At 47.3% G+C, this 26428-nt stretch overlaps 1 protein-coding gene across 7 annotated transcripts in view; it reads left to right on the top strand.

The window, feature by feature from the left end:
- TOX2 (TOX high mobility group box family member 2) overlaps positions 1-26428 on the top strand; it is a 135298-nt gene that overhangs the window by 47764 nt on the left and 61106 nt on the right. For 5 of the 7 annotated variants that reach the window (XM_040447002.1, XM_040447005.1, XM_040447003.1 and 2 more), the window contains exon 2: positions 4289-4354. The exons of 1 other annotated variant lie outside the window; for it this stretch is intronic. In XM_040447002.1, coding sequence (XP_040302936.1) covers positions 4316-4354 — 39 coding nt within the window. In that variant the 5' untranslated portion in view covers positions 4289-4315. Of the gene's footprint in view, positions 1-3688; positions 3821-4288; positions 4355-26428 lie in introns of those variants that run through there. One more of the 7 variants, XM_040447001.1, reaches the window with a different exon arrangement.

Below are 26428 nucleotides of genomic sequence, written 5' to 3'. Positions count from 1 at the left end.
CATGCTTATGCCTTATATGTTTGTGTGCACATTTATGTGAGTTCTATTTATACAGCTGCAGGTGAATGTATATTTATACACATCTGGGCACCGTTTCTTGTCCGTGCGTGCATCCTGTGGGCATTGTGGTTCAGTCATGTAAAGAGTCCCATGCTTGTGCCGTAGACGCCTCTGTGTTGGTTTGTGTTACCCATGGATGTGGTACGTGTGTGACTAAGTGCATTCTTGAATGCTGTGTTGTGTGTGACATGGTTCCCCCACTGGTTTGTGGTGTGTATCTGGTCACCATGCCTGGGCACGCTGCGTCCATTGTGTTCACTTGTGTCCACATACACACTCAGCATTTGCTGTGTGGTGGCTGTCGATGTGGGCATTCATGATCTTGTGCACACAGAGGAGGAAGTAGCCCTGCTTTGCCCTTTGACTTCTCCCCTTGGCTTACAGGTTCTTTCCCCCAGAAAGCAACCTCCCCAAAAGGGCTGAGGAGGTAAGCCCCAGGCCATAGGACCTTGAGGGCCAAGCCAGAGGAAGCCTGGGACCCTCGGGATCATCCTCTCTCCTTCCTCCTCCTTGCAAGAAGTCTGGCATGGTGGAACACTGGATGGCAGGGGGGGAGCAGAGGACAGACGCCCCCATCCCACCACCACCTCGGGTTCTTGGCTGCTCAGTAGCCAGGTCCCAAGCGCCGTGTGCTCCCAGTGGACCCTGCCAGACACCTGGGAGTAACCAGAGGCTGACCCAGGCCCTGCCTTGGGAACCTCTGCCAACTTCTAGGTCCCTTGAAAGCAAGAAGCAAGCTTTACTTTGGTGTGGGGCAGCTCTTTCTTGGGTGAATAAACAAGTGAATGAATAAACCCCTAGAGGCAGGCTCTGGTGACCTCATGTGGTCCACGGGCCAACCCCCTTGCATCCTCCAGCATACACACATCAAAATCCAGGGTTTTCTCTCCTCATGTCCCCAGAGCCATCCCCCACGGCTCACTGCAGATAATGCCTCCCTCCCTGAACCACTAACACATGCTTATTGTGTGCCACCTAGTATGTGCCAGGCCCAGGCTAATGATTGGTTCCATAGTGGGGTGCAGCAAAGCCTCGATCCCCCCTCTTGAGGAGCTTCCAGCCTAGTGGGAGAAACCAAACCAAAGAAGCAGACAAGAAGCTGTGAAGAAGCTGTCAAGAAGCTGTGAAGCCCAGCTTGTCACTAAGTGTGCAATTTTGAGGCAGCTGCTAATCCTTCCAACCTGTTTCCTTGGTTTTAAACAGGGAAAATAATACCTGCTTTCACTGGGTTGTTCTGAGGATGAAATAAGATCTTTTATGGAAAGTATTTTGCTCAGTGCCAAGCATATTCATTCATTAACCAAATATTTGTTGAGCGCCTGTTGTGTGCATTGGGGAGAGCAGACGGGTTCCTCCTTTTGTGGTGATTCCGTTGTAGTCAGCAGTTAATAACTGGGCTGTTTCTCGGGCTTTGGGGGGACAGCTTTCCCTTGCTTCTTTGATACATGTTCCTGTATTTTTAACCTCTGCCATACTGTTTGATTACTGTTGCTTTATCAATATTTCAGATATCTGATTAAACTCTAGTCCCCCTCCATTTCTAGTCATTCTTTCTTTTAGGACATACTTATAAATTACGTGTGGTTTTGAAAAACATTCTACTTTTATAAAAGTAACAAATGGCCATGGTGACACATCAGAAAGTACCCAAGAGCTTAGTCCCTTCTGATGCCAGCCTGTTCCATGTGCTTGGGGGTTTGGAGATGACCGGACACAGTTCTAGCCTCCATGCTGCTCCCACTCTGGGGCGGAAGACAGATGTGGAGATAATCTGTATTGTAAGAGAGACAGCCAGAGGAGGCGAGAGCATGGCAGGCCTCCTGAGGAGGTGATTTCTGAGCAGGGCCTTGAAGTGTGAGCTCAAGGTGCAATGTGGTGGATGGAGCCCTGCATTTGGGGCTCTAGGCATGCTGCAGCCTTTTCTTTTGTTAATCCTGCAGTCACTGAGGGACTCTGCCCATCCCTATGCCGGGAAGACATTTGGGAATAGCCATCAATCCTACTGCCTTGATGGGGAGACTGCACTAGGAAAAGACAATATGAATGGTGCAGTGGTTGCTTCATTCATTCATTCATTCATTCATTCATTCAACAAGCAATAATTTACTTTCTGCTTTGTGCCAGGCACTATTCTAGGTGCTTAGGAGGTAGCAAGACTAAGGTCCCTGACCTTTGAAAGCCTCAGTTTTAACAGGGGGAATCTACTATAAGCCACGAGCATGGTAAATAAGTAAATGATATAGAACGCTAGAAAGTAAAAGGGTCTATGGAGCAAAGAATGAGGTAGAGCAGGGCAAGGGAATCGGGAAGGATAGTGGTGGTGGGCTCGCAGGACCCACACAGGTAGGAGGCTGGCATCAGAGCCAGTTGTTGAGGAAAGCCTCTCTGAGTGACAAGGGTCCAGATGTCTTGTGCGTGATTGTGGGAGGGTCGATTTTTACAGTCTCCATGAAGGTGCTTGGCGATGCCTATCAAAATTACAAATGCACACACAGTTGGACCTGTTATTATTATTCAAACTAATCCTACAGATAAACTCACACCCATGCGAAATGATTCGTGAGCGCACTGCTGGAACAGGGAAAGACTAGAAACAGCTCAATTGCCCGTGAGCTCACCTAGTTAAATATATCTGTTATATCCATACTATGGAATACTAGGTGCCAGAAGACAGAATTATGTTCTGATATAAACAAGTTCCCAAGATGTGTTGCTAGGATAAAAATGAGGTGCAAAACAGTGTGTATAGTATGTTGCCATTTATGTGAAAGAAACTGCTCTAACATGTATACATGTGGACCATCTCTGAAAGGATATAAAGGAAGCTTGTAGGTACAGTGGTAGCCTCTGGAGAGGAGCGTTGGATGGCTGGGAGGTGGGGTGGGAAGCAGACTTTTCACTCTGTTGCTTTTTGTGCTTTGGAAATTTTGAACCATGTGAATATAACCTAATAAAACAATTAAATTTTCAATTAAAATAAAATGGCCAGCTGCCATTGGGGCCCCACCCAGAACACAGGATCCCTTTACTAGCCTGCACAGCAATCTCCCATCTGCTAGGAACATTGGCTGCAAATGGCTCACAACTGGCACAATTCTCTGGGGAACTGTCCTTGGCCAAATGGGGACTGCCCTGTTCAGAAGATTATGCCTTCCCCTGTCCCCTAAGGGCAGCCCACAGCCAGTGACTGACTTAACTCCGTGGTGCAATTCATGCCCCACAGCCCCCCCTGGGATCAGGCTACAGCAGGCCTCCAGCTGAGATTGTATCTTTGCTTAGGTACTTCCACTGCCCTGTCCTGCTTCCTTCCCTCCCTCATAGTTTCCTAAAGAGCACTTCTCAAAAATCACATGCATTTGAATCCTGGTCTTAGGCTCCAAATTTAGGGAACCTGATCCAAGACACCTATCTCAATGGAAGAGAACTTACTGGAAATGAGCTAAGTGCTCCACGTTTCTGTGAAGCACCCCATGGAGAGGAGACTACTGTCATTATCCTCATTAAACAGATGAGGGACCTCAGAAGTTCAGACCCCTACTCAAGATCACGCATCAGGGGAAACAGCCAGTGGCCCCAAAACCCACACTTCTCCCACTATATCTTCCTCCTACTGCAGGGAGATCTTTCTGAATCCAGAGTTGGCAGCTTCTCAGAACACAGGATTGCAGTTTCTATGTGTGGTCTCTACCACAGTCCTCTCTGCCTGTGAACACGGGTGGCCTGAAGGGCAAATGTGAGGGGGGCAAAGCTTCTTAGGATGGTAAGACCTGGAGGGCATGTCTGGGGGAAGTGTCATGACCCCCAGGGCTCTGAAGACCTCAGTCTGTCTCCATCATGTGGAATTCTAGCTCTAGCTGATAGTCTGATGTCATTTTGACCAAGAGAGATATTTGCATACTTCGAGGGAAGGGGAGCTCAGTATCTGACAAGGAACAGCTGCTGCATCTATGGACAGGGCAGAAGGGTTTTCCTCTCTTCATCCTAACTGTGATTAATGGTGCTAATCCAAGCCCACAGGGGCCACAGGACAGGGGCTGCTCGTTTCACCCCAGAGGGAATCCTGCTGAAATGGGATTTGAGCATCTTGGGCTGGAACTTTGCTTCTCTAGGCCCCACAGACAGACCTTGCCCCCCTCAGTGTATTCAGTCCCCTGACCTACTTGGGCTTCTCCAGGGGCCTTCTTGAAAACCTTACTCAGACCCGCTTCTCTCTCTTTCTCTGTTCCAGTTTGATGGTGACAGTGCCTACGTGGGGATGAGTGACGGGAACCCAGAGCTGCTATCGACCAGCCAGGTGGGTGCTCCACCCTCCCTGTGTGGGGGTCCAGCCTGGAGCTGGCTGGAGCTCAGCTGCTCCAGGGTGGGGCTGGGATGGTGCAGAGCAGCGGGGCATAGCCCACTACTGTCCTCTCTCACAATGATTAATATCAGGAGTCCCCTTAAAAGGGACAGTCCAACTGGGACTACAGTATTTTCTATAGATCACTGACCTGGCTACTGTTGGCTTAAAGTGAGCACCTTTGAAAACTTGGTAAAACTCAAAAGGTGTGACCCACATTCCCGGTGCACAGAGGAGAAATTTTCAGCTGTAGTGAGGCCTCTTGCCACGACGCAGCACCCATGGGACATACACTGGCACGGAGGCACACACACCCATGTAAAGGCACACAGAGTTCTCCTGCCCACCTAGAGTTGTCTAGTGCCACTGGGGGGGATCGCGGGGTGTGGTACACAGGGAGGAGAGCAGAGGCTTCCTCCGCAGTCCTCCCTGCTCTTGAAGGAAACGGAGTCATCCTTAGGCAAGGCTGTCCTGGTCCCTAGCCCTCTGGGAGTCCCAGATGCCAGCTAGAATATGAATTTCCACTGAGTCTGGTCTCCAGAAGTTAAATTTTCTTTCATCCGGGAGCATCCTCATTGCAGCCTGGAATGAGGTTCTAACTGCAGCTGGGGAGGTTCTAACTGCAGGCTGAGATGCTGGGGAGGGTCCTCACTGCACACTGGGATACAGGGAGGGTCCTCATTACAGATTGGAATGTTGGGGGGGTGGTCCTCATTGTAGACTGGGATGCGAGGGAGGGTCCTCACTGCAGGCTGGGATGTTGGGGAGGGTCCTCACTGTAGGCTGGAGTACAGGGTAGGGTCCTCACTACAGATTAGAATGTTATGGGGGGGGGGGGTTCTCATTGTAAACTGGGATGCTAGGGTGGGTCCTCATTGCAGGCTGGGATACCAGGCAGGGTATTCACAGATTGGGATTCTGGGGAGGATCCTCACTACAGGCTGGGATGCTGGGGAGGGTCTTCATTGCAGAGTGGGATGCTGGGGTGGGTCCCCACTGCAGACTGGGATTCAGGGGAGGGTCCTCACTACAGACTGGGATAAGGGGAGGGTCTCACTGCAGACTGTAATGTTGGGGGGTTCTCATTGTAGACTGGGATGCTAGGGAGGGTCCTCACTGCAGGCTGGGACACCAGGCAGGGTATTCACTGCAAGATTGGATTCTGGGGAGGTCCTCACTGCAGACTGGGATGCTGGGGAGGTTCCTCACTGCAGACTGGGATACAGGGGAGGGTCCTCACTGCAGACTGGGATGCTGGGGAGGGTCCTCACTGCAGACTGTGGCAACCTGGAGGATGGTTCCTTAAGGCAGTGGTGCCTGCAGTGTGGCAGCAGCTCAGGGTGCAGAGGAACTTGGCAAGCTGAAGGACAAGCCTGTCCCTGGAGCTGACCTCCATCCTCTGTGCAGCAGTGATGGTTGTGGCAGTCCAAATTGGGTGGCTGGGCCCACATTTTCTAGCTGGGGAGCCAGAATGCTATTAGTTCACAAACATTTATGTGCCCTCCTATGTGACAGGTCCAGTGGCAGACTCAGATGAGTAAGGCATGGACCTGTTGCCCTTAGGGGCGCACTGCCAGTCAGGGAAGATACTCTCAGCTCCGCTGCAGGGTGCTGCAACCCCCTCCCCTGCCATGGCAGGTGTGCATGCTGGGGCCACCATGCCATGCCCCTTCTTTGGCCTGTGACCACATGAGCATCACAGTGCTGCTGCAGAGCTTTTCTATTGCACTGACTCGTGCCAACCTAAAAGACACTCTGCTGGGCAAGACTCCAGGTCCTGGAAATGCTCATTTTGGAAGAGACCACTGAAGTCATTTAATTGTCCATAATCAGCTTGGAAACGTGGTTGTCTCAAAAGAGCAGAGCTTCCTCCTGAACATCTTATCTGAGCCCTTTCACAGTGTTTCAGGTGCATCTTGCTAACACGCTGAGCCCTGGCTCTCAGAGCCATAGCATGGTGGGATCAGTGTGGCTTAAACCCTGATGGAGAGTGTTGGCGCTATACCCCCGTGAGAACGGAAGGTGGGGCTCCGTGTCTGCTCCAGGCTTGGGAGGGGCGTGCAGTCCTTTGGAGAGGAGACACAGGGCAAATTAGTGCCCCAACAAGCTGTTAACAGCTGCGCCCTCACCTGCCTACCCAGCATCTCACGGTTGCAAAGCCTTTTCCTTGGTTATTTCACAACAGTCTTGAGAACGACTAGGTTGCCATTAATCCCATTTTATAGATGAGGAAGCTGAGCCTCAGGATATTGACTGGCTCATCCAGGGAGTGGGACAGCTGGGGCTCAAAGCTCCACACATCACTTTGCTGTGTCTGTGGAACACTCCATTCCCACTCAACACCTGCCACCAACTTGCTTCAGCCTAAATGTCACTTTCTCAGAAAGCTGTTGGTGACCCTGAAATCCAGATTAGGTCCCATCCCCTTGATTCTCTCTCGTGGCACCATGTGCTGTTAATTCATAGCATTTGTCATTGTTTGTGATGGCCTGCTTATCTTATCTGTGTGACGACTTGGTAAACATCTGATTTCCACATTAGACTGTGCCCTCCGTGAGGGCAGGATCCAGTCTGTCGTTCACTGTTGTGTCCCCCAATGTGTTACAAAGCCTGGCACGTAGAAGGCACTCAGGAAGGGTTTGCGTAATGGGTAAATGTGGCCCCTTCTCTTTTCTGGACTTAAATTTCCCTGACAGTGAAATGAGGTCGTTGGATTCCCCAAGGATCCCTTTAAGTCTTGTGTGCTGTCACTCAGAGTCTCCTTAACTTAGCAGTTTATAAAGAAAACATCAGGATTCCCCGTGATTAACTAAGTACCCCTGGTGCCATGAGCCAACCTGGATGTGAACAGATTAGCAATTATAGTCTAGACTCTTACACTGTGCCAGTTGGCTTTTGCTGCATAAGAAACATGTCAAAACTGGGGTGCCTCCAGTTGAGCGTCCGACTTTGGCTCAGGTCATGATCTCGCAGTTCGTGGATTCAAGCCCCACGTCAGGCTCTGTGCTGACAGCTCAGAGCCTGGAGTCTGCTTCAGATTCCGTGTTTCCCTCTCTCTCTGCCCCTCCCCTGCTCATGCTCTATCTGTCTGTCTCTCTCTTTCTCTCTCAAAAATAAATAAACATTAAAAAAATTTTAAAAAAGAAGCATGTCAAAACTCAGCATCTTAAAATAACAAACATTTGTCTAGCTCATAGTTCCAGGGGTTGGCAGTTGGTTGGGTTCAGCTGGATGGCTCATCCGGTCATGGCTAGGACCCATGTAAGTGGCAGCTGTAAGCCACCAGGTCAGCTGTGGGCTGGTTGGTATGGAGACTCACTTCTCTTCCACACCCCCTGGCAGGCTAGCCTGAGGTTATTCATGTGGTTGGAGAAGGGTTCCCAGAGTAGCAAGAGCAGAAGCTGCCAGACCTTTTGAGGTCTAGGCTTAGAACTGGCACATGACTACTTCTAGCACAGTCTATTGGTCAAAGCAAGTCAGAAAGCCAGTCTAGACTCAAGGAATGGTGAAATAGATCCCACCTGTTTGATGGGAGGAGCTGAAAAGTATCGTGGTCTTTTAACAAACTGCCACCTACAGGGAACATGGTATGTTGTTCGTGCTGATTTTACTGGAGAACAGCAGTGGCTTGGTGGGGCTCCAGGACCCCTACTTCTTAATTTTTTCATCCAGTCTTTTCCCTGGAGTGCTTGCCTGAACCCACACACTCACATATGTACATGAACACCCTGTCATGGTGTGGTACTCACCAACTGCAGGAATTATATGGTCCTAGTCATGGGGGGACTGACATAAACATGTGGGCAAAATGAGGGTCTCCTCGCCAATAGCGGATTCAGAGTACAAACACTCTAAATGGCATAAAATGAATTTTATAAATACAGTTAAATGTAAGTTTCACCTATTCAGCAAATGTTTATTGGGCACTTATGTGCAAAGCTCTGGATATAGGCAGGAAGCCATTTCTGGGAGACGTTTGCTTTCTGAACGTACAATTTCGTCATGTTAAAAAACCTGCTCTTTAATGTAACCTTCTCCTGAAACACCATCTTCTTTATTTAGAAACTTGATTGGAGACACAGGTTCCTATGGGGTATATATCAGCCAGCTGTGCCCCCTTTAAAAATTTTCAAACCAGCTCTTAGGGGCTCGAAGTTTCTTTTGCAAATGCATCCTTTGTTGTTTAGTTTTTGCAAGTTTCCACAAAACTCCTGCCTGGCTGCCTTAGCTTTCATACAGTATCCCCTTTCCCCCTCCCTGGACCCTGTGTTTCTTTTGCACCAGACCTGCCTGGGTGGTCTGAGATTGAGATGCACTTCTCAGGCATGGCTCTGGCTCATCAGCAGCTTCTGGGAGGGGAAGGCCTGGTAGAGATCAGCTTTTCTCCCTGTTGAGAGCAGACCCTGGTCAGGAGTTACAAGGATAATGTTTCCTGGTTATGTGATGCTGGGAAGAGTCTCCCTCTTCCTGGGATGAGGGTGAAGAGGAAAAGAACTGGGCCGTGGGCTCAACAGACCTAGATTCAAAGCCAGCTCTTGGACATCCCAGCCAGATGCCCACTCTAACCCTATGCAAGCCGTGTCAGCTTTCTGTCAAATGGGAGAACTTCTGCCTCCGAGGGTGTTATAAGTACCTAGTGTGAGTGTTGTGGATTCCCGTCACCAGGCTGGGGCACCCCTCACCCAGCTGTTGTGAATGCTGGCCGGTAACTATTCACAGCTGCCCCTTCTCTGGAGAATTGGCCTCTGCCAGATGGAAACTGTGAACGGGGAGGGGTGTGGGGGATGGCCTAGAAGACCAGGAAGGTCCTTATCTCAAGCAGGGAGCAGTTTCTACAACTATGGCCTCCTTGCCTAGCTCCTTCCCCTGCTCTGTCCTGCTTCCCTCCCGTCCCCTCTGAGTCACTTCTCAAAAGGAATGCCAGTGTCATAGGAATCCCCATCTCAGTCTCTACTTCAAGGGAATCTAACCTAAGATAGTATATAAACTACCAGTGTTTCATAAAACTAGCTGGGACTTATTTCCATGGTTTTCTTATCATAAATAATGCTTTGGTTACACAGACGAATCTCTGGTCACCTCTCATGCTCATTTATAGCTCTATGCCTTTGTATGCATGGATTCTGATAGGAATCTCCTAGCCATTTTCACCCAACAAATGCCTATTTGTTCTTCCAGGGGTGCTGAAAATGTCACCTCCTCAGTCCACCCTTCCTGGCTGTAGGTAGAATTTTCCACTCTCATGGCTGTAAATATGACTTCTGCTGAACATTTCTGACTTCATGCTAAGAATTATTGAAAGGACATTGTGTGTGTGTGTGTGTGTGTGTGTGTGTGTGTGTGTGTGTGTGACACACAGAGAGAGAGAAAGAGAGGGAGGGAAAGGAGAGAGGAGAGAATTGGCACATGACTACATTCATCACATTCTATTAGTCAAAGCAAGTCACTGGGCTTTGTTAGTGAGAAAGAGAGATTGATATTGAATAACATGATCAAATAGTGGTTTTAACAGCTCTCAATGGCAAGAGTGGATACAGAGAGACATGGGAGGGTAAATGAAGGATGGTGTTGTCCTCTTTGGTGGTAGAAGCAGAGGAGATGGAAATAAGTGGATGGATCTGGGATCTGTTTTGGAAATAAAGTTGGTACATCTTGACAATGGATGGATCTAGAGGGAGAGAGAAATGAAGGAGTAAAGGATGTCTCCCAGGCTTCTAGCATAGTGCACTTTCCAGATGGTGGTATCATTTTTGTGAGTGGGAGAAGGCCTGGGGAGGTGCAGGTTTCACAAGGTCAGACTTGGACATGTTACTTTTGAGACACTCCTCCCAGGGGAGATGTCCAAGGCTGTGCAAGTCTGGAACTTCTAGGGAAGTGAACTTGGAAGTTCTTAGCCCATGGTGAGGATCAAATTTGCAAAGACAGAAAGAGAATAGTGAGAACCACAGAGAAGAGCAGAGGACCAATGAGTCTTAAATGTTGAGCTCCAATATTTGAAAGCAAAGTGGAGGAGAAGACTGTGAAATAGGTTGAGAAGTAGACCAGAGAAACAGGAGGAGAACATGGAGGCTTAGAAGCCTAGGGCACACACAGTGTTCTGAGATGGAGGTCAGGAATCTGGGGAAAAACGATGTTGGATCCACAGCTTCTTCCCTGTCAAAGGATAACTTTTAAATAAATCAAAGATTTATATGTACTCATGGAAACCAAAAGGCACCAGAAAAAAAAGCCTTTAAGGTATACTTTACAGCTTTGGAGTGGGAAAGACATTTCTATGACTCAACGTCTTAGAAGAAAAGACTTAAATATTTGACCACAAATAAAAATGTGAAACAACTTTTGTATGGCTAAAAAAGTCAAAAGACAAATGAAAAATTGGGCAAAATTATTTTCAACTCACAATATAAATATATAGAGTTCCCAGGAATCAATTCAAAACCCTGGTAGAAAAACAAGTGGGAGATATGAACCAATAGTTTACAGAACAGGAAATGCAAATGGACCTTACATTTATGAAAAGATGCTAAAATTCGTAAGAGAAACAAAACTACCATTTTCCACCTCTTTGACAGAAGTCCAAAGGTTTGGTAATATACTCTGTTGTAGCCCTGTGGGGAAAGAGGCAGTTTGTACATTGCTTGAAGGCAGAGTAAATTGGTGTAACCCTATGGAGAGCAAATTGGCAACATCTATCAAGATTACAAATGCATTGACCTTTAACCCGGCAATTTCCCTTTTGCAAGTGTTTCCCACAGATATATTTGCTTATATGAGAAGTGATGGCCTCAAGATTACTCATTTTTGGTATTGGCATAATGGCAAAATATTGGCAACAACCCAAATATGCAACAATGTGAGAGTAGTTCAATAAATTACGTACATCTATCAAGTGGAATACTGTATGGCTATAAAGAAAGAAGAAAGTGAATAGATATAGAAGTTCTTTAGATACATTATTTACTGAAAAAAGCAAGGTGGCCAATAGTAAGTACAGTATGTTACCATTTGTGAGAAAGGGTACTGAGAATGTGTTTCTAGGTGCTTGTATATGATTAAAGTAACTCTGGAAGCTAATAACAGTGGCTTTGTACATTGTGTGTGTGCCTATATGTGTGTGTTCACATTTGTATGTATGTTTGTGTGTGTGTGTGTGTGTGTGTGTGTGTGTGTGTGTGAGTGATGCAAATTGGGCAGGTGGACAGGGATGGAAAGACTTTTCATTGTACCTTTTTAGATTTTAGGGGTTTTTAACTGTAGGGATGATTATTTCAAAAAGTTGAATAAAATGTAAACAAGAAGGAGAGGGTCAAATGATTCTGAGGGATTGGTTGGGATAAAAGTTGAAATGCGTCCAATAGTTTTAAGAACAAGAAGTCATCCTGGATCTCAGAAAAGGCAGCTTTGATGTGTAGTGGGCTTCATGCAGGTCCCAGGGTAGATGAAGAAGGGAGCCTGCATTAAGGATGTAAACAGTGTGTGTAGACAGCTTTTATGTGAAGTCTGGCTGTGCAGGACCAGGGCAAGGGCCGTTAGGGCGATGGGATGAGGACTCCAAAGGAGCGACTTTTTTTTTAAACTTGTTTTATTTTTTATTTTTTAAAATTTACATCCAAATTAGTTAGCATATAGTGCAACAGTGATTTCAGGAGTAGATTCCCCAGTGCCCCTTACCCATTTAGCCCATCCCCCCTTCCCACCACCCCTCCAGCAACCCTCAGTTTGTTCTCCATATTTATGAGTCTCTTCTGTTTTGTCCCCCTCCCTGTTTTTATATTATTTTTGTTTCCCTTCCCTTATGTTCCTCTGTTTTGTCTCTTAAAGTCCTCATACGAGTGAAATCATATGATTTTTGTCTTTCTCTGACTGACTAATTTCACTTAGCTTAATACCCTCCGGTTCCATCCACGTAGTTGCAAATGGCAAGATTTCATTCTTTTTGATTGCTGAGTAATATTGCATTGTATATATAGACCACATCTTCTTTATCCATTCATCCATCGATGGACATTTGGGCTCTTTCCATACTTTGGCTATTGTTGATAGTGCTGCTATAAACATGGGGTTGCATGTGTCCCTTCGAAACAGCACACCTGTATCCTGTGGATAAATGCCTAACAGTGCAATTGCTGGGTCGTAGGGTAGTTCTATTTTTAGCCTTTTGAGGAACCTCCATACTATTTCCCAGAGTGGCTGTACCAACTTGCATTCCCAAGGAGGGACTTTCTGTTTTTTTGAAGACAAGAGAGTCTTTAGAATGTTTCATTGCCAATGGAAGGCATCCAAGAGAGAGGGTAAAGTTTGGCGTTCAGGGGAGGGAAGAGTTAATTGATGGTTTAAGCTTTGGGAGAAGGTGGGAGGGGCCGGGTCCTGCCAAGAGGTGGAAGCTGTGGCCCTAGCCAAGAGTGGGGACAAAGTGGGAAAGAATGTGTGTCTCTGTAGAGGGTTGCCCAGAAGAGAGGATGCTGCACCTGAAAGCATCTGTCTTCTCCAAGAGATTGGTGGGCAGGTCACTTGCTGAGTCAGGGTGCCAGAGGTCTGAGGGGGTAGAGAAGGTCTGGGATATTTGTGTGGCCTGTGGGAGGCTGAGCTTTTGGCACGGGTGCTATGGGTGCAGACAGATGGGTGGATCCACAGTGGGGATTTGTCAGGCAGGTGTACCAGAAGGACACTCAAGCTTTTTTTTTGCAAAAGAGAGACTGAAATGAAGGACTGGGGAATCTAAGCTGGGTAAGGGGGACCTGGGCAGTGAGGACATCTTAGTCATGGAGTGGAAAGTGGGTGATGATTCTGAGAGAAGCAGCTGTGGGCATTGCTGGGGTCCCGGGTGTGTCTGGAGAGTGGGCAGCTGACACTGAGTGGAGCAAGCCCAGCATCAGCATGGTGTCTGAGCTGGAGGGACCCAGGATGAAGCCGAGGTGGGGTTGATGGGAAGCCCTCTGGCACCCGGAGCCAAAGGCTGGGAGCCTGTTGGCTAGGGGGACAAGCAGAGGTGTGTGAGCAGCACGTGGGGCCGGATGCTGATGGAGCTGAGTGGGGTGGGGTGGGATTTGCGGGGAACATGGATGGTGGTCCAGGTGGGGCAGTGGAGAGGGAGGAGGATGTCAAGCCTGCCTTCCAGCCTGACGTGTGTGAGCAGTGGGGGATGGACAGCTCATCCACAGAGGAGACAGGAAGTGAGCAGAAGGCATGTTCTAAGAAGCTCTGGGGAGGTAGGGAATTTTTTATTCTTAGAGTAGGAATCCCAGTGGGTCCAGGGACAATTTGCGAAGTGAGAGGTTCAGGGGGCTCACGTTTGAGGTGCTCCCTGGGGAACTCTAGGACCCATGGAACACGGTCAGCACCACCAACCCTCAGCACTGCCAGGTGTGAGCAGTGTCCAGGGTGGGCCCTGCCTGCCGCTGCTTCTTTTGCACCCCTTCCTAACGTTCCAGCAGAGCGAGTGCGGTGGTGGAATTCTGTCTTAAAGGCCAAGATTCCCACGCTACCAAATGAGGCCTTGCGGTGCCTCGCACCACACCCGGCACACAACAGACACGCAAGGACTTTGAGTGAAGCAGATTCTTGCCGTTGGGTCTGCACACCAGTGTGTGTGTGTGTGTGTGTGTGTGTGCGGCCAGCTTCCTTCGTAGATCCCCAGGGATGCCTGGTCTGTTTCGCTTACCACTTCTATCAAGCATAGGCCTAGAGGGGGCCGATGGTATAACCAGGAACCCAGAAGACCAGAGCTGGTCTCAGTCACGCCTACAGCCTCCTTCCAGCAAGGGATGGCGTAGGATGCCCAGAATGGGGGGAAAGCCCAGAGCTCTGAGTTCCGGGCTCTGTCTGCTCCGTTTCCTTCACCTCTGTTATCTCTCCCAGCCTATTCCTCACGTGAATGATGAGGGTAGATGGTCTGTGGGATTTTCCCAGCCCATGCTGCTGCTGCTGCTGCTGCTGCTGCTTTCGTGGTGCATTTCTGTGGGCCCAGGCACTGGAGCTAAGTGTTTTCCATGAACTCTATCAGGTAGCTACTGTTGCTATCCCATGTTACAGATGAGAAAACTGCAGAGCAGAGAGACAGGGAGGTGGTTGAGTGTTTTTGAACCAACCAACCAAACAATGTGCTGGGAGTAAATGCACGGATAGTAAATGCACCTGAGGCAGGCCTCCCTCCTGTCACTGTTCAAATCTAAGATTCTGGCCTCTGAATCTGTGTACATGGTAAAGGGCAGAGAAGACACGGCTTTTATTGCTTTAATTAAAACCTGGGTGAAGAGCTCGCGATTCATATTAAAATGAAATTGTGTTTCGCTGGCCGTGGTGCCGAGAAGGGACCGGCAGTGATTACTGCTAAGATTACAAACAATCAAAGAGAAAAGGCCTTTTGCAAGCATTTCCTATTAAAGCCACAAACATCACACTTTAAAAATAATTATGGTTGTGTTATCGGAACATGATTCATGAATTCTGAATAAATATGAGGGGGCCTTGAAGGAAACTGTTTCAAGACCATAGATTTTGTTCAAATCTGATGAAATTTAATATCATTTCGCAGCTGGAGAATAAAATGCAAGGAGGGGAAAAAAAAAACCCATCCTATGTGTATGGAGAGAATTGAGTATATGTCAGACTGAACTAATGAGCCTTCCCTCATCAGTCCTACACACGTGCTTAGAAAAATGGACGAGCCTCTCTTGTTTTCATTGAGAGAAAACCGCTGAGAAGGAGTTGGTACTTACACCTCACAGATCTTCATTTTGCATTCCAGTGGCTAAAAATATATTCACTTTAAAGCTCTGCATTCCTGGCTGTGAGATGTTTAAATATTTGAGGGCGCAGGCATAGAGGCGTTAGGGAACGGGCTTGGGGGTGGGGTATCTTGGTCTGCGTTTACCACACCTCCCCTGTAGTAAAGATATTTTTCATACAATGCGGTGAATGTTTACAGCATATAGTTTTGTTTCCTTCCAACTATTATGAGAGAAATTGAATCCCTGGAAACGTTCCCTCTCTCTAAATGGGATGGAAACAATGAAGATGGTGCAGGAAGTTTATGGGTTGGGGGAGGGAACAGCAGTGGGTTGGAAATGTAAGGATTTTCTTTAAAACAGCACCCCTCTCCCACTCTCAGCCACCTTGAACTCAGCATCTTCTATAGGGCCTGGGTCTTTGCTGGGGAGTGTGGGAGAGCCCTCTGGTTTAACACATTTGTTTGTTGCTAAATGAAAGCTAACCCTGGGGGCGTCTGGGTGGCTCAGTCGGTTGAGCGTCCAACTTCAGCTCAGGTCATGATCTAGCGGTTTGTGGGTTCGAGCCCCGCGTCGGGCTCTGTGCTGACAGCTCAGAGCCTGGAGCCTGCTTCCGATTCTGTGTCTCCCTCTCTCTCTGCCCTCCCCCCCCCCCGCCCTCCACTCACACTCTGTCCCTCTCTCCTTCAAAAATAAATAAACATTACAAAAAACAAAAACAAGAAAGCTAACCCTGTCATCCAGATGTGAGAGCCAGAGAGCCAGATGCGAGACCTTTCCAAAATGGTGCAGGGTTCTTAGCTTCTGGAGGGTCAGGAGCCTGGTTATGGCCCCCTTCAGCCTCTTTCACTGTGTGCTCTTGGGTAGGTCATTTGTCCTCCCTGAGCCCTGTTTTTTGTGTCTGTGAATGAGAGTCTGAATGGGTGTCTCTGAGAGACCTTTTAGGTTATATCTGTAGCCAATGGATTGGTTTCCTCCACCTCCTATTTGAGTCTCTAGGAAGGACACTGGTCTGTCCAACAAGCCAGAGCTCCCCTCCCCACATAGCACCAATGCTAAGGGACCCTTGGAGATGGTGGTCAGTGGTTCTGAGCAGGGTTCCAGCCCACCACTGGTGACAGTAAACAGATGCTGGTAGTCAGATGGGTTATAAGGGTAATGACATGAGAAGACAGACAGACCTGGGCTGAGATTATGGTCTTCCAGTTTCATGACTGGATGACCTTGGACAAATCATCCAGCTTTCCTGAACGTCAATTTTGTCTTTAGAAGTTCCTCAGAGTGATGCAGGGAGAAATAAGTAAATAAAATGTATTTATACCCTGACTTTTTATTACAGTGTTTGGTCCATGGCAAATGACAGTTGCATGAGGTGCTATTAAAGTATCCATCTTACAGATGAAGAAAACTGATTTTCAGGAAGATAAAACAGCCTGCCCAAGGTCATCCACGTAGGGTGTGTGGTGAACCCAGGAGTCAATGCGGCATCAGAGATATCAGCAAGGAGCCAGTCAGCTATTTTATCTAATACAAATCAAATTATGTTAAGGGTTGAAATTGAAAAGATGATATTGGAACTATCTTGTTTTTAAAATGTGCCAAGAAATGTTCCCCCTCAAATAACAAAAACAGTAGATGCCTCCTGGCAGTTACCAGCTCACCAAAGGTGTGTGATCCCTTCCCAGCCCCCTCCATTAGACCTCCAGCCCAGTGTGCCAGGGAACAGCTGGGCCATTTAAGCCTCCTTGATTCACATCTCATTAACATTAAAAGGCCTTCATGTGGTCCAGACAGCCGATTTCTCTGTGTCTCATATACCCACAGCCCCTGGCTCTGATGAGGAACAAAAGTCCAGGTGTGAGTGAGGTGGTTACCCATGCTGGGCCTGGCATCCTCTTTGGACAGTGTGGAGCGCAAGGGGCTCAGGTGAGAGTGAGTGGCAGGCCTATGGTCTGTGTGTGACTCCTCCTTCTGCCTTGTTCTTGCTGTGTGGCCTTGACCAAAGTACTTAGCCTCTCTTGGGCTTGCTTTCTATCTCTGTAAAATGGGAGTATTACTCCCTTCCTTGCAGGTTAAGAAAGCCAGAAATAGGTGTAGCTTAGTTAACTAGTTTAGTTTAGTTAGACTAGTTAAGTAAGTGTAGGCTGGTTGAGCGGACTGGTTAAGTGGGTAGAAGGTAGCCAGCCTGGCCAGTGCTGATTATATCAGAGCTTGGTAAAGTTTTTGTTGTTGATTTTAGAATTTACAGTTTAGAGAAGAAAAGTGAACTAGTGAAGGAGCTGGGAACATGTTGAGTAGCTCTAATTTTCTGTGAATGTGTGTGTTACGTAGGACCGGGGTGGAATGAACAAGATGAGGTTGGTGGTTCAGGTAAACACAAATCCAGCCCAGGAGCCCTCAGCTCAGATGCACCTGTGCGCCTTGTGGCACAGTCTGTACAAGCACCCAGGGGCACTGAGCCGTTGGGAGGGTGGCTCCCAGGAACCTGGGGGAGCTGGGGTGCTTGACGGGGAGGTGTGTCAGGCGGGGCGAGGATGGGGAGGTGGGCCGTGTGAACGACTGTTGGCTTTGGAGATGGGGAAGGAGTGCCTTGAGGAAGTCTGGCTTTGCTTTGTGAGGGATGGTTTCTTGGAAGCCGCCTTGAGAAAACCTTAAATAGAGTGTTCTGTAACAGCACAGGCCTTGGAGGTTGATCTGGGCTGCTTCTGGCTGTGTCCTATGCTAGAGTGGCCCTCAGGGGCACGGGGGTCGTGGCTAGAGGCTATATCTGTGCGGTACATAAATGCGGGGCAGTGCTGGTTCTAAGCATCCTGCTGGCCTCATTAACAATTGCCAGGGATGGCAACGTGAGCCGGATGGCAGGAGAAGGGGTGAGGAAGCATTTTGAAATGTATTAACTACTCCCCACCACCACCACCAAAGGTAGAAAACGGAAAAGACAGAAAGTACCAAGTTGGCAAGAATGTGGAGGAACGGTGCCCTCACACGTTGTTGTGTGAATTAGCACAGCCACTTTGGAAAACCATTTCTCAGTGTCTGAAGCTCTGTGACCCAGGAATGTAGCTCCCAGGTGCTCACTCAAGAGGAACACGTTCATCTGTTCACCCAAAGACACGTAGAAGAATGTCCATAGTGGCACTTTTCATAAAAGCACAAAACTGGAAATAGTTCAAATGTCCATCCACAGTAGACTACGTGAATGATCGCAGAATATTCTTACACGGTGGAGTATTATGCAGCATAGAAGACCCAGCAGTTTATAACCGCATGCAAGAATATGGGTGAATCTCACAAACCCCAGGTTGAGAGAAGAAGCCAGACACAACCAGAAGCCAGAACATTCTAGATGATTCCATTGACTTAAAGCACATAAACAGGCAAAACCAATCTGTGGTGGTAAAAACTCTGAATTGTGGTTACCCCGCTTGAGGGTGGGTAGTGAGGAGTCTTAAGGGGCTTCAGAGGTCTGGTATGGTGCTGTTTACATAAGTCTGTTCACTTCGTGAGGATTCGTCCTTGAGCTATATACTTATGACTTGTATCCTTTCTGTTGGTATCTTGTGCTTAAAAAAAGAGTAAAAAAATTTCAAGGTATTTGCACCAGTGTCTCCATTTTTAGAGACATGGTAAGATGGGGAAGGCGACCTAGCCAGATATCTTGTATAGTGTGTTCCCAGTAGGGGTGTGGACGGACTGACCCTTCATAGCTTGGGGAATTTATTTAACTTGCTGGGAGGGGAAGGACTATTTTAGCCTCATAACGGATGATGAACTGTGAAAGTGCTCCTGCCATGGCTCGCTCCAGGGAAACAGGTGGTATGGGCTTATCTGGATCGACTCAGCTCTGTGGGCCCTGACCTTCACTCCTATTTCTCTACAGAATTTTAGGAAATGACTGAAAATATGAACATCTAAGAAAAGAAAGTGTGTGTGCATGTGTGTGTTTTTGGGATGCTGTGTTGTGGTACCAGGAAATCTTGTTTATGGAATATGTGAGGATGTCTGTGGAAAAGAATCCTTCACACACAAATACGAGCATATGTGCATGTCGCACTCATATGGGCACACTTGCCGACACATACCTTTTCACGCATTAAGCATCGCTTTGTGACTCTGGGCAAGTTACTTAACCTCTTGGTGCCTCGGTTTCCCCAATGAAATGGCAAGAATAATAGCACCCAGCCCTTGGGGCTGTTATACACAGATGCACACACAAATTACATTTTTATTTGCGTTTATTTGTTTATGGCTGCCTCCCTCCTAGACTGTTGGTATTGTGGCAGCAGAGACCTGACACTTAGTAGGAGCTGCGTTAAAAAAGGGGGAGGGAGGGAGGGAATGAATGGACAACTCTCACAAATCCACTGGCACACGTGCTGATGTTTAGACACATTGACGTACACATTTGTGCATGTCTGCAGACACATATGATCACATGTGTAGACTTGTATGTAAGCACCCAAGGGTTATGCATGCACACACCCAGACATGTCCAGGCCCAGAGCTCAGGAGGGTGGGGTTAGCTGCAGTTTCAAGACTCTGCCCTGGAAGTCAGAACACAGGGTTCTGTTTGGGGTTCCACATAACTGTCATTTATTATGTGACTTTGGGTAGGTCTTTTTTAAAAAATTATTTTATTTTTTTTATTGTTTTCCTTGTTTTATTTTTGTAAATATAATTTATTGGCAAATTGGTTTCTGTACCACACCCAGGGCTCATCCCAACAGGTGCCCTCCTCAATGCCCATCACCCACTTTCCCCTCTCCCCCACCCCCCATCAACCCTCAGTTTGTTCTCAGTATTTGAGAGTCTCTTATGGTTTGCCTCCCTCCCTCCCTCTCTGTAACTTTTTTCCCCCTTCCCCTCCCTCATGGTCTTCTGTTAAATTTCTCAAGGTCCACATATGAGTGAAAACATATGGTATCTGTCTTTCTCTGACTGACTTATTTCACTTAGCATAATACCGTCTAATTCTATCCATGTTGCTGCAAAGGGCCATATTTCATTCTTTCTCATTGCCAAGTAGTATTCCATTGTATATATAAACCACATCTTCTTTATCCATTTGTCAGTTGACGGACATTTAGGCTCTTCCATAATTTGGCTATTGTTGAAAGTGCTGCTATAAACATTGGGGTACATATGCCCCTATGCGTCAGCACTCCTGTATCTCTTGGGTAAATTCCTAGCAGTGCTTTTGCTGGATCATAGGGTAGTTCTATTTTTAATTTTTTGAGGAATCTCCATACTGTTTTCCAGAGTGGCTGCACCAGTCTGTATTCCCACCAACAGTGCAAGAGGGTTCCTGTTTCTCCACCTCTCAGAGGTTGAGGACTCCTAGCCAGGATATGACAGAATTGGAATTTGAACCATGGTCTGTCCAGGTCAAAGCATATGCTTTTAATGCCTATGACATTGCTGTCCACAGTGTGACCCACAGACCTGCAGCATCCCCTGGAGCTTGTTGGAAATGCAGCATGTCAAGTCACACCCCAACCTCCTAAATCACAACCTGCATTTACCAAGTTCCACAGGTGATCTGTGTGCACATTATGGGTTGAGAAGCAGGGCCTAAGGTACACTGTTTCCCTCAAGCATTAAGAGGAAGTAGGGTTCACAAGGTGGGTAGAGCACAGGTGTAGGCACACCCTGAGGACCACCAGAGAGGAGCAATCAGAGAACGAGAGAGGATGCAGCCAGGAGCTACCTGTGGAGACAGAATCAACACGGAGGCTCTGCATTGCACATGTGGGGGCCTAGTCTCTGCTGTTTATAAAGGTGCAGACTCACAGTCGTTAAGGGTACCAATTCATGAGCTAAACTTTTACATTTAAAAACAACACATGTTAATCATCTTGTAGTTCCCATAGGTGAGAAACCCAGGTTTGCATTAACGGGGTGCCTCTGGCTCCAGACCTCTCACTAGGCTGCAGTTCGTGTGGTGATCAGGGCTGCAGCCTCATCGGAAGGCTCGACTGAAGGGAGGTTTGCTCCTGAGCTCATTGGTGGTTGTTAGCGGGATTCAGATCCCTGGAGTGTAACTTTTGAGTTGGGACTTGGCTCTGTCCCTTCCCAGTGGTGTCACTTCCATTGAGTTTCACTCTCAGTGCCTCTGTTTCTTTCTCTGTGAAATGGAGTAATAGCACCTGCCTCATAGAGTTATTGTGAAGACTAATAAATTGATGTATGAAAAGTCTGTAGAACAAGGATACACTTAGCACCTCACAAGCACTATCTATATAAATGCTTGCTGTTATTATTATTATTTGAACAAAAGTGCAGAGAAGCAGGACTACACAAGCTTCGTTCACAGAGGGCCACTTAATAGCCTTAGGGGAGTGGATGAGCTCTGGGTTTCCTGTGGGGATTTTGGGGCATATTAACAGGAGCATGGGGGTCCAGGCTATAGGAGGAGGCCTTGCTCCATTCTGCTCAGAGTAGGCTTAGAGTGCTGGGCATAGTCCTTGGTACTACCACTTGGGAAGGCACAAGGGTGTTGTGGTGATCGTGAGCAGGAGCAAGTGTCATCTGGGGGTAGACAGTGGCCCAAGTGGAGGGTCCAGCATCTCCAGGAGTCTGGTGATACCAGAGTATGCATTGTCTGGGGGCTGCAGTGGGCTCACTACACTTGGTGTTAGGTGATATTGCAGGATCTGGTCCAGGAGGCCTCATATACCAGAAAGATACTGGGACCCTGCTCTGAAGGCAGTGAGCCTTGGAAGGGTCTGAGCAGGGCAGTGTCCCTGGAGCAGCATGGATGGGGGGACTTGCCTACTTAGCCGTGTGTCACAGAGCCTAGAGCACTCACAAAGGCCAGTCTCTGAAAACTTCAGCGCCTTCGTATTCAGGCAGCTGGCTTAGCACATTTTTAGATGATGCCACTTCTGTAGTTTTCAAAAGGTAGAGATGGAAAAGAAAAAAAGGCTGCAAATAGACATAATTTTTTTTCCAGAAGCTATTTTAACACGGAAATAACTGGAGAGCCTACTCATCATTTTTAAATGCTTTTAAAATTAGTGCTGCCTCATGCCTGCCTGTGGACCTGCAAACCAATGGCACATACGTGAATTCAATTTGGGTTTAAAAATCCCTTGGTCCAACTCTCTCTTTTCATGTGTGGTGTAACTGAACACTAAAATGGGGGGCAGTGACTTTCCCAAGGCCACACAGCCCATCAGGGGCAGAGCTGGGACTCAAGCGCCTTCATAGGAAGATGATTTCTAAGATGAGAACATGGAACCAGGAAGCCCTTGTGAGCATTGTTTCATTCTGAGAAGCCTTTCTAAGGGGAAGACCACTTCAGATGTTTGCTGACTTCTTAGAGCTTACGGGGAAGGTGGTGAAGAGCCCAGCCCCGCGTAACATCAGGCTGTCAGTACATTCATTCATGCAATCATTCATTCAAAACAATATTTACTGAGCAGCTACCTTGTGTCAGGCAGTGTTCTAGGTGCTAGAGATACGAGTGTGAACACGGCAGTCCAATCCCCGGTTCTCATTCATTCATGTATTGTTTCATTCTGCAAATGTTTATTGAGGCCATACTATGTGCAACCACTGTTCTTGGTCCTGGGTTAATCAGTGACGTTACAGCAGGATATACATTCTGGTGAAGGGAATGGGGAATATGTATTTTTTTAAAAGTCAAGACTCTTGTGTGTTAGATGGGAGAGGTTTGATGGGAAAGAGAAACCACCTTTAGGACAGGGTTCAGCAAACCATGGCCCCATAGGTCAAATCTGGTCTTCTACTTGTTGTTTGTAAATAAAGTTTTATTGGAACACAGCTGTATTTGTTAGGTTAAATATTGTCTATGGCTACTTCCATGCTACAGCAACAGAGATGAATAATGACAGAGATTACATGACTTACAAGCCAAAAAAGATTTATTGTCTGTACCTTTGCAGAAAAAGTTTGCTGACTTGTCCTCTAGGACATCCAAGGGAAACTGTCAAAGAGGCAGTTGGGTAGGTGATTATAAAAAATATGTTATTAAGGGGAGCCTGGGTGGCTCAGTCAGTCGAGCATCCAACTTCCCCTCAGTTCATGATCTCGTGGTTCCTGAGTTTGAGCCCCACGTCGAGCTCGTTCGCTGCTGTCAACATGGAGCCCACTTCAGATCCTCAGTCCTCCTCTCTCTCTGCCCCTCCCCCTCTGCTCACTCTCTCAAAAGTGAATAAATATTTTAAACATATGTTATTAAAATAAATGAAACTCTGCCACTTACTGGAAAAATGAACTTCCTTATCTATAAAATGGAGAGATGCCTGGTGCTCAGGCACCCCCCTAACTGGAATGCTGTGGTCCCAAGTTATCCTCAGCTTTGCTACTTGCTGGGACTGTTTCCTCCTAAAGAAGGCAGCTCCACCACTCATGGATCATTTTTCCAGAAACATCCCCCCCCTTCCCCCAGGTATATCAGTCCGGAAAGCTACCTCAAGCTCAGAGTGTCAGATGATTTCTCAAGCAAAAACACATGGAGATTATCATGTTTGTTCCCAGATAGAGTTTTAGTAAACAAAACTCATGGCTGGGGCGCCTGGGTGGCTCAGTTGGTTAAGCATCCAACTTCAGCTCAGTCTGATCTCACTGTTTGAGTTTAAGCCCTGCATCGGGTTCTGTGCTGACAGCTCAGAGCCTGGAGCCCGCTTCAGATTCTGTGTCTCCCTCTCTCTTTGACCACTCCCCACTCACAATCTGTTTCTCTCTCTCTCAAAAATAAATAAAAATTAAAAAAATTTTTTTTAAACCCTCATGGCTAGTGTGACTGGCAGCCATTGTCACATTGTGATGCCTCTGATCTAAGCTTTTCAGGGTCAGAACCACCAGCAGGGGAGTGTTCTACTCCCTCCTTCACTCCCTTGACACAGCTTGGGAGTTCTGCCTGTAAATAAAGGCTTAAAACGATGTTACTCCCCCCTCCCATTCCTCCAGAATCCACGTGTAATTTTAACAATATGGCTTTTTCATTTCCATTTTGTTTATATATGGTATGAGCTTTTATTTGTTTATTTATTTATTTTTAAGAAGCATTTTGAGTCCGGGAAAATGATAGCCCAACAAGAAGACATAATTGTACTGATTTTCAGAAGTGCAGCAATACTCCAGCTCCGATGTACTGCGAGACATGAATCAGAAAGATTCTATTACACATCTCTGGGACAGGCGACACAGGGGTATTATCCAAGATGATTAATTTGGCTTGGTCATTATGGACACAGACAAGCCTGACAAAATTGCATTTCATTCCCCACTGAATTCATAAAATTGCTGTACACATAATAAGTTATAGCGCTGGGTGCCCTGCTCCTATTGATGGGATTTCAGGTTTGGATAAGGTTTTCCTTGGATAAGGTTTCCTTGTTTTGAAAACAGAGCCAGGAAACACTGAATTGAATGACAGTCTTTTCACTGAGATGTTCTTACAGGGTGTGGATTTTACTTGTGAAAATAGTAGGGTGATAGGGTAGCCGTGTAATTTATTGTCCAAACCAGGACAATTTTATTTTTTTAGTTTTTATTTAAAATTTAAAAAAAATTTTTTTTTGAGAGACAGAGACAGAGAGAAAGTAGGGGAGAGGCAGAGAGAGAGAGAGGGAGACACAGAATCGGAAGCAGGCTCCAGGCTCAGAGCTGTCAGCACAGAGTCTGACGCGGGGCTCGAACTCACAAACCGCGAGATCATGACCTGAGCCGAAGTCGGACGCCCAACCGACTGAGCCACCCAGGCGCCCCTTTTAAGTTTTATTTTAGATAGAGTGCGAGCAGGGGAGAGGAGCAGAGGAAGAGAAAGAGAGAATCTCCAGCAGGCTCCACATGCAGTGCAGAGCCCAGTGTCGGGCTCAATCCCACGACCCTGGGATCATGACCTGAGGCAAAATCAAGAGTCAGATGCTCAACCGACTGAGCCACCCAGGCGCCACCAAACCAGGATGATTTGGGGGTGAAAGAAGGCGCTATGAAAGATTACCCTGAGACAAGAGGCATAAACAGGACTGACCCGGGCTAACCAGGATTAACGTGTGTGTTGGGAGGGGTGCAAATAATGGCAGAGCACGTGTTGGCTCCAGATAGGGCTTCCTGTCTTTATTTCCATAAAAGCTACCCGTGCGACTTCGGATAAGTCATTTTGCCCTTTTGAACCTCAGTTTCTTCATCTGTAAAGTGGAAAAGATATTTAGCACTTGTTGTGCTTACCACCTGTGATGTCTTTTCTCCCCCTCCTTGGGTATGGGGGAGGGGATCATGTTGATTTTCTGTTCATGTGTTTTCACATCTGTTTCCTTGTGTCGTTCTCTCAGCGGTTAGGTGGAGTTTCATAGATAAGGACACTCAGGAGTAGACAGTTTTGGATAAGTTGCCAGAGGTCCCTCAGCAAGTAAGTGACTGGAATTCCCCCAGGTCAGACTAACCCCAAAGCCAACATTCTGTCTGCAAATGAAAGAAAGAGAGAAAGAAAGAAAGGAAGAAAGAAAGAAAGAAAGAAAGAAAAGAAAAGAAAGAGAAAGAAAGGAAAGGAAAAAGAGAGAGAGAGAGAGAGAGAGAGAGAGAGAGAGAGAGAGAGACAAAGAAAGAAAAGAAAAGAAAAGAAAAGAAAAGGAAAGAAAGAGAAAGAAAGAAAGCCAACAACCCAGTACTCACTGATTATGTATTCCAAGAAACTTCAAGCATTTTTTGGGAAAAATATTTGAAATACATAAAAGCATTTGGAACCCCAAAGTCCTGTGTCAGTGCAAGGTATTGTTGCTGTCACTCAGGTTATTCAGCAGGCTGGACTTGTGCAAGAAGGCAGAGATCCATCCCTCACTCCTTCCTTCCGGCTCATGGCCTTGGGAACCTGCTGTGAGAATGAGGGTGGTCGGTTCCCTTTCCTACCACGCCTACTTCCTCTGCTGCTGCTGGAGACCCTGGGATCGGGCAGGGCGAGGTGGGGCTCAAGAAGTAGGGTCAGAACATCTTGCCGACTAGTGTCCTACCATCCATGCCTGCTGTTCTAGCCGATTTTCACACACTGGTTCTTTCCATGAGGCACACTGAGCTGGGGTTCACACTGCAGCTCATGACCTACTCCGCGGCTAGTACACCTACTGCCGAGGCCTCCATATCGTATCAGGCCGCTGTCTTGGGTGGGACCCTTTCAGATGCCTTCAGCCCCTGCTTTCCTCAGCTTTCACTTGCTCTCCAGGACCACTCACACATCCTTGCCTTGCCTTGCCAAACCACGCACCTGCAGATTGTTGTCTGTCCCTGTCTCTCTCAACCTGTCTCTCTCTTTTATTCTCTCAATCTCTGCCATTTCAGG

This window comes from Herpailurus yagouaroundi, unplaced genomic scaffold, assembly GCF_014898765.1.
Source record: "Herpailurus yagouaroundi ecotype Mexico unplaced genomic scaffold, PumYag 196, whole genome shotgun sequence".
Classification (NCBI taxonomy): Eukaryota; Metazoa; Chordata; class Mammalia; order Carnivora; family Felidae; genus Herpailurus; species Herpailurus yagouaroundi.
Note: the sequence above shows the minus strand (reverse complement) of the source record. Positions and strands in the feature narration are given on the sequence as shown.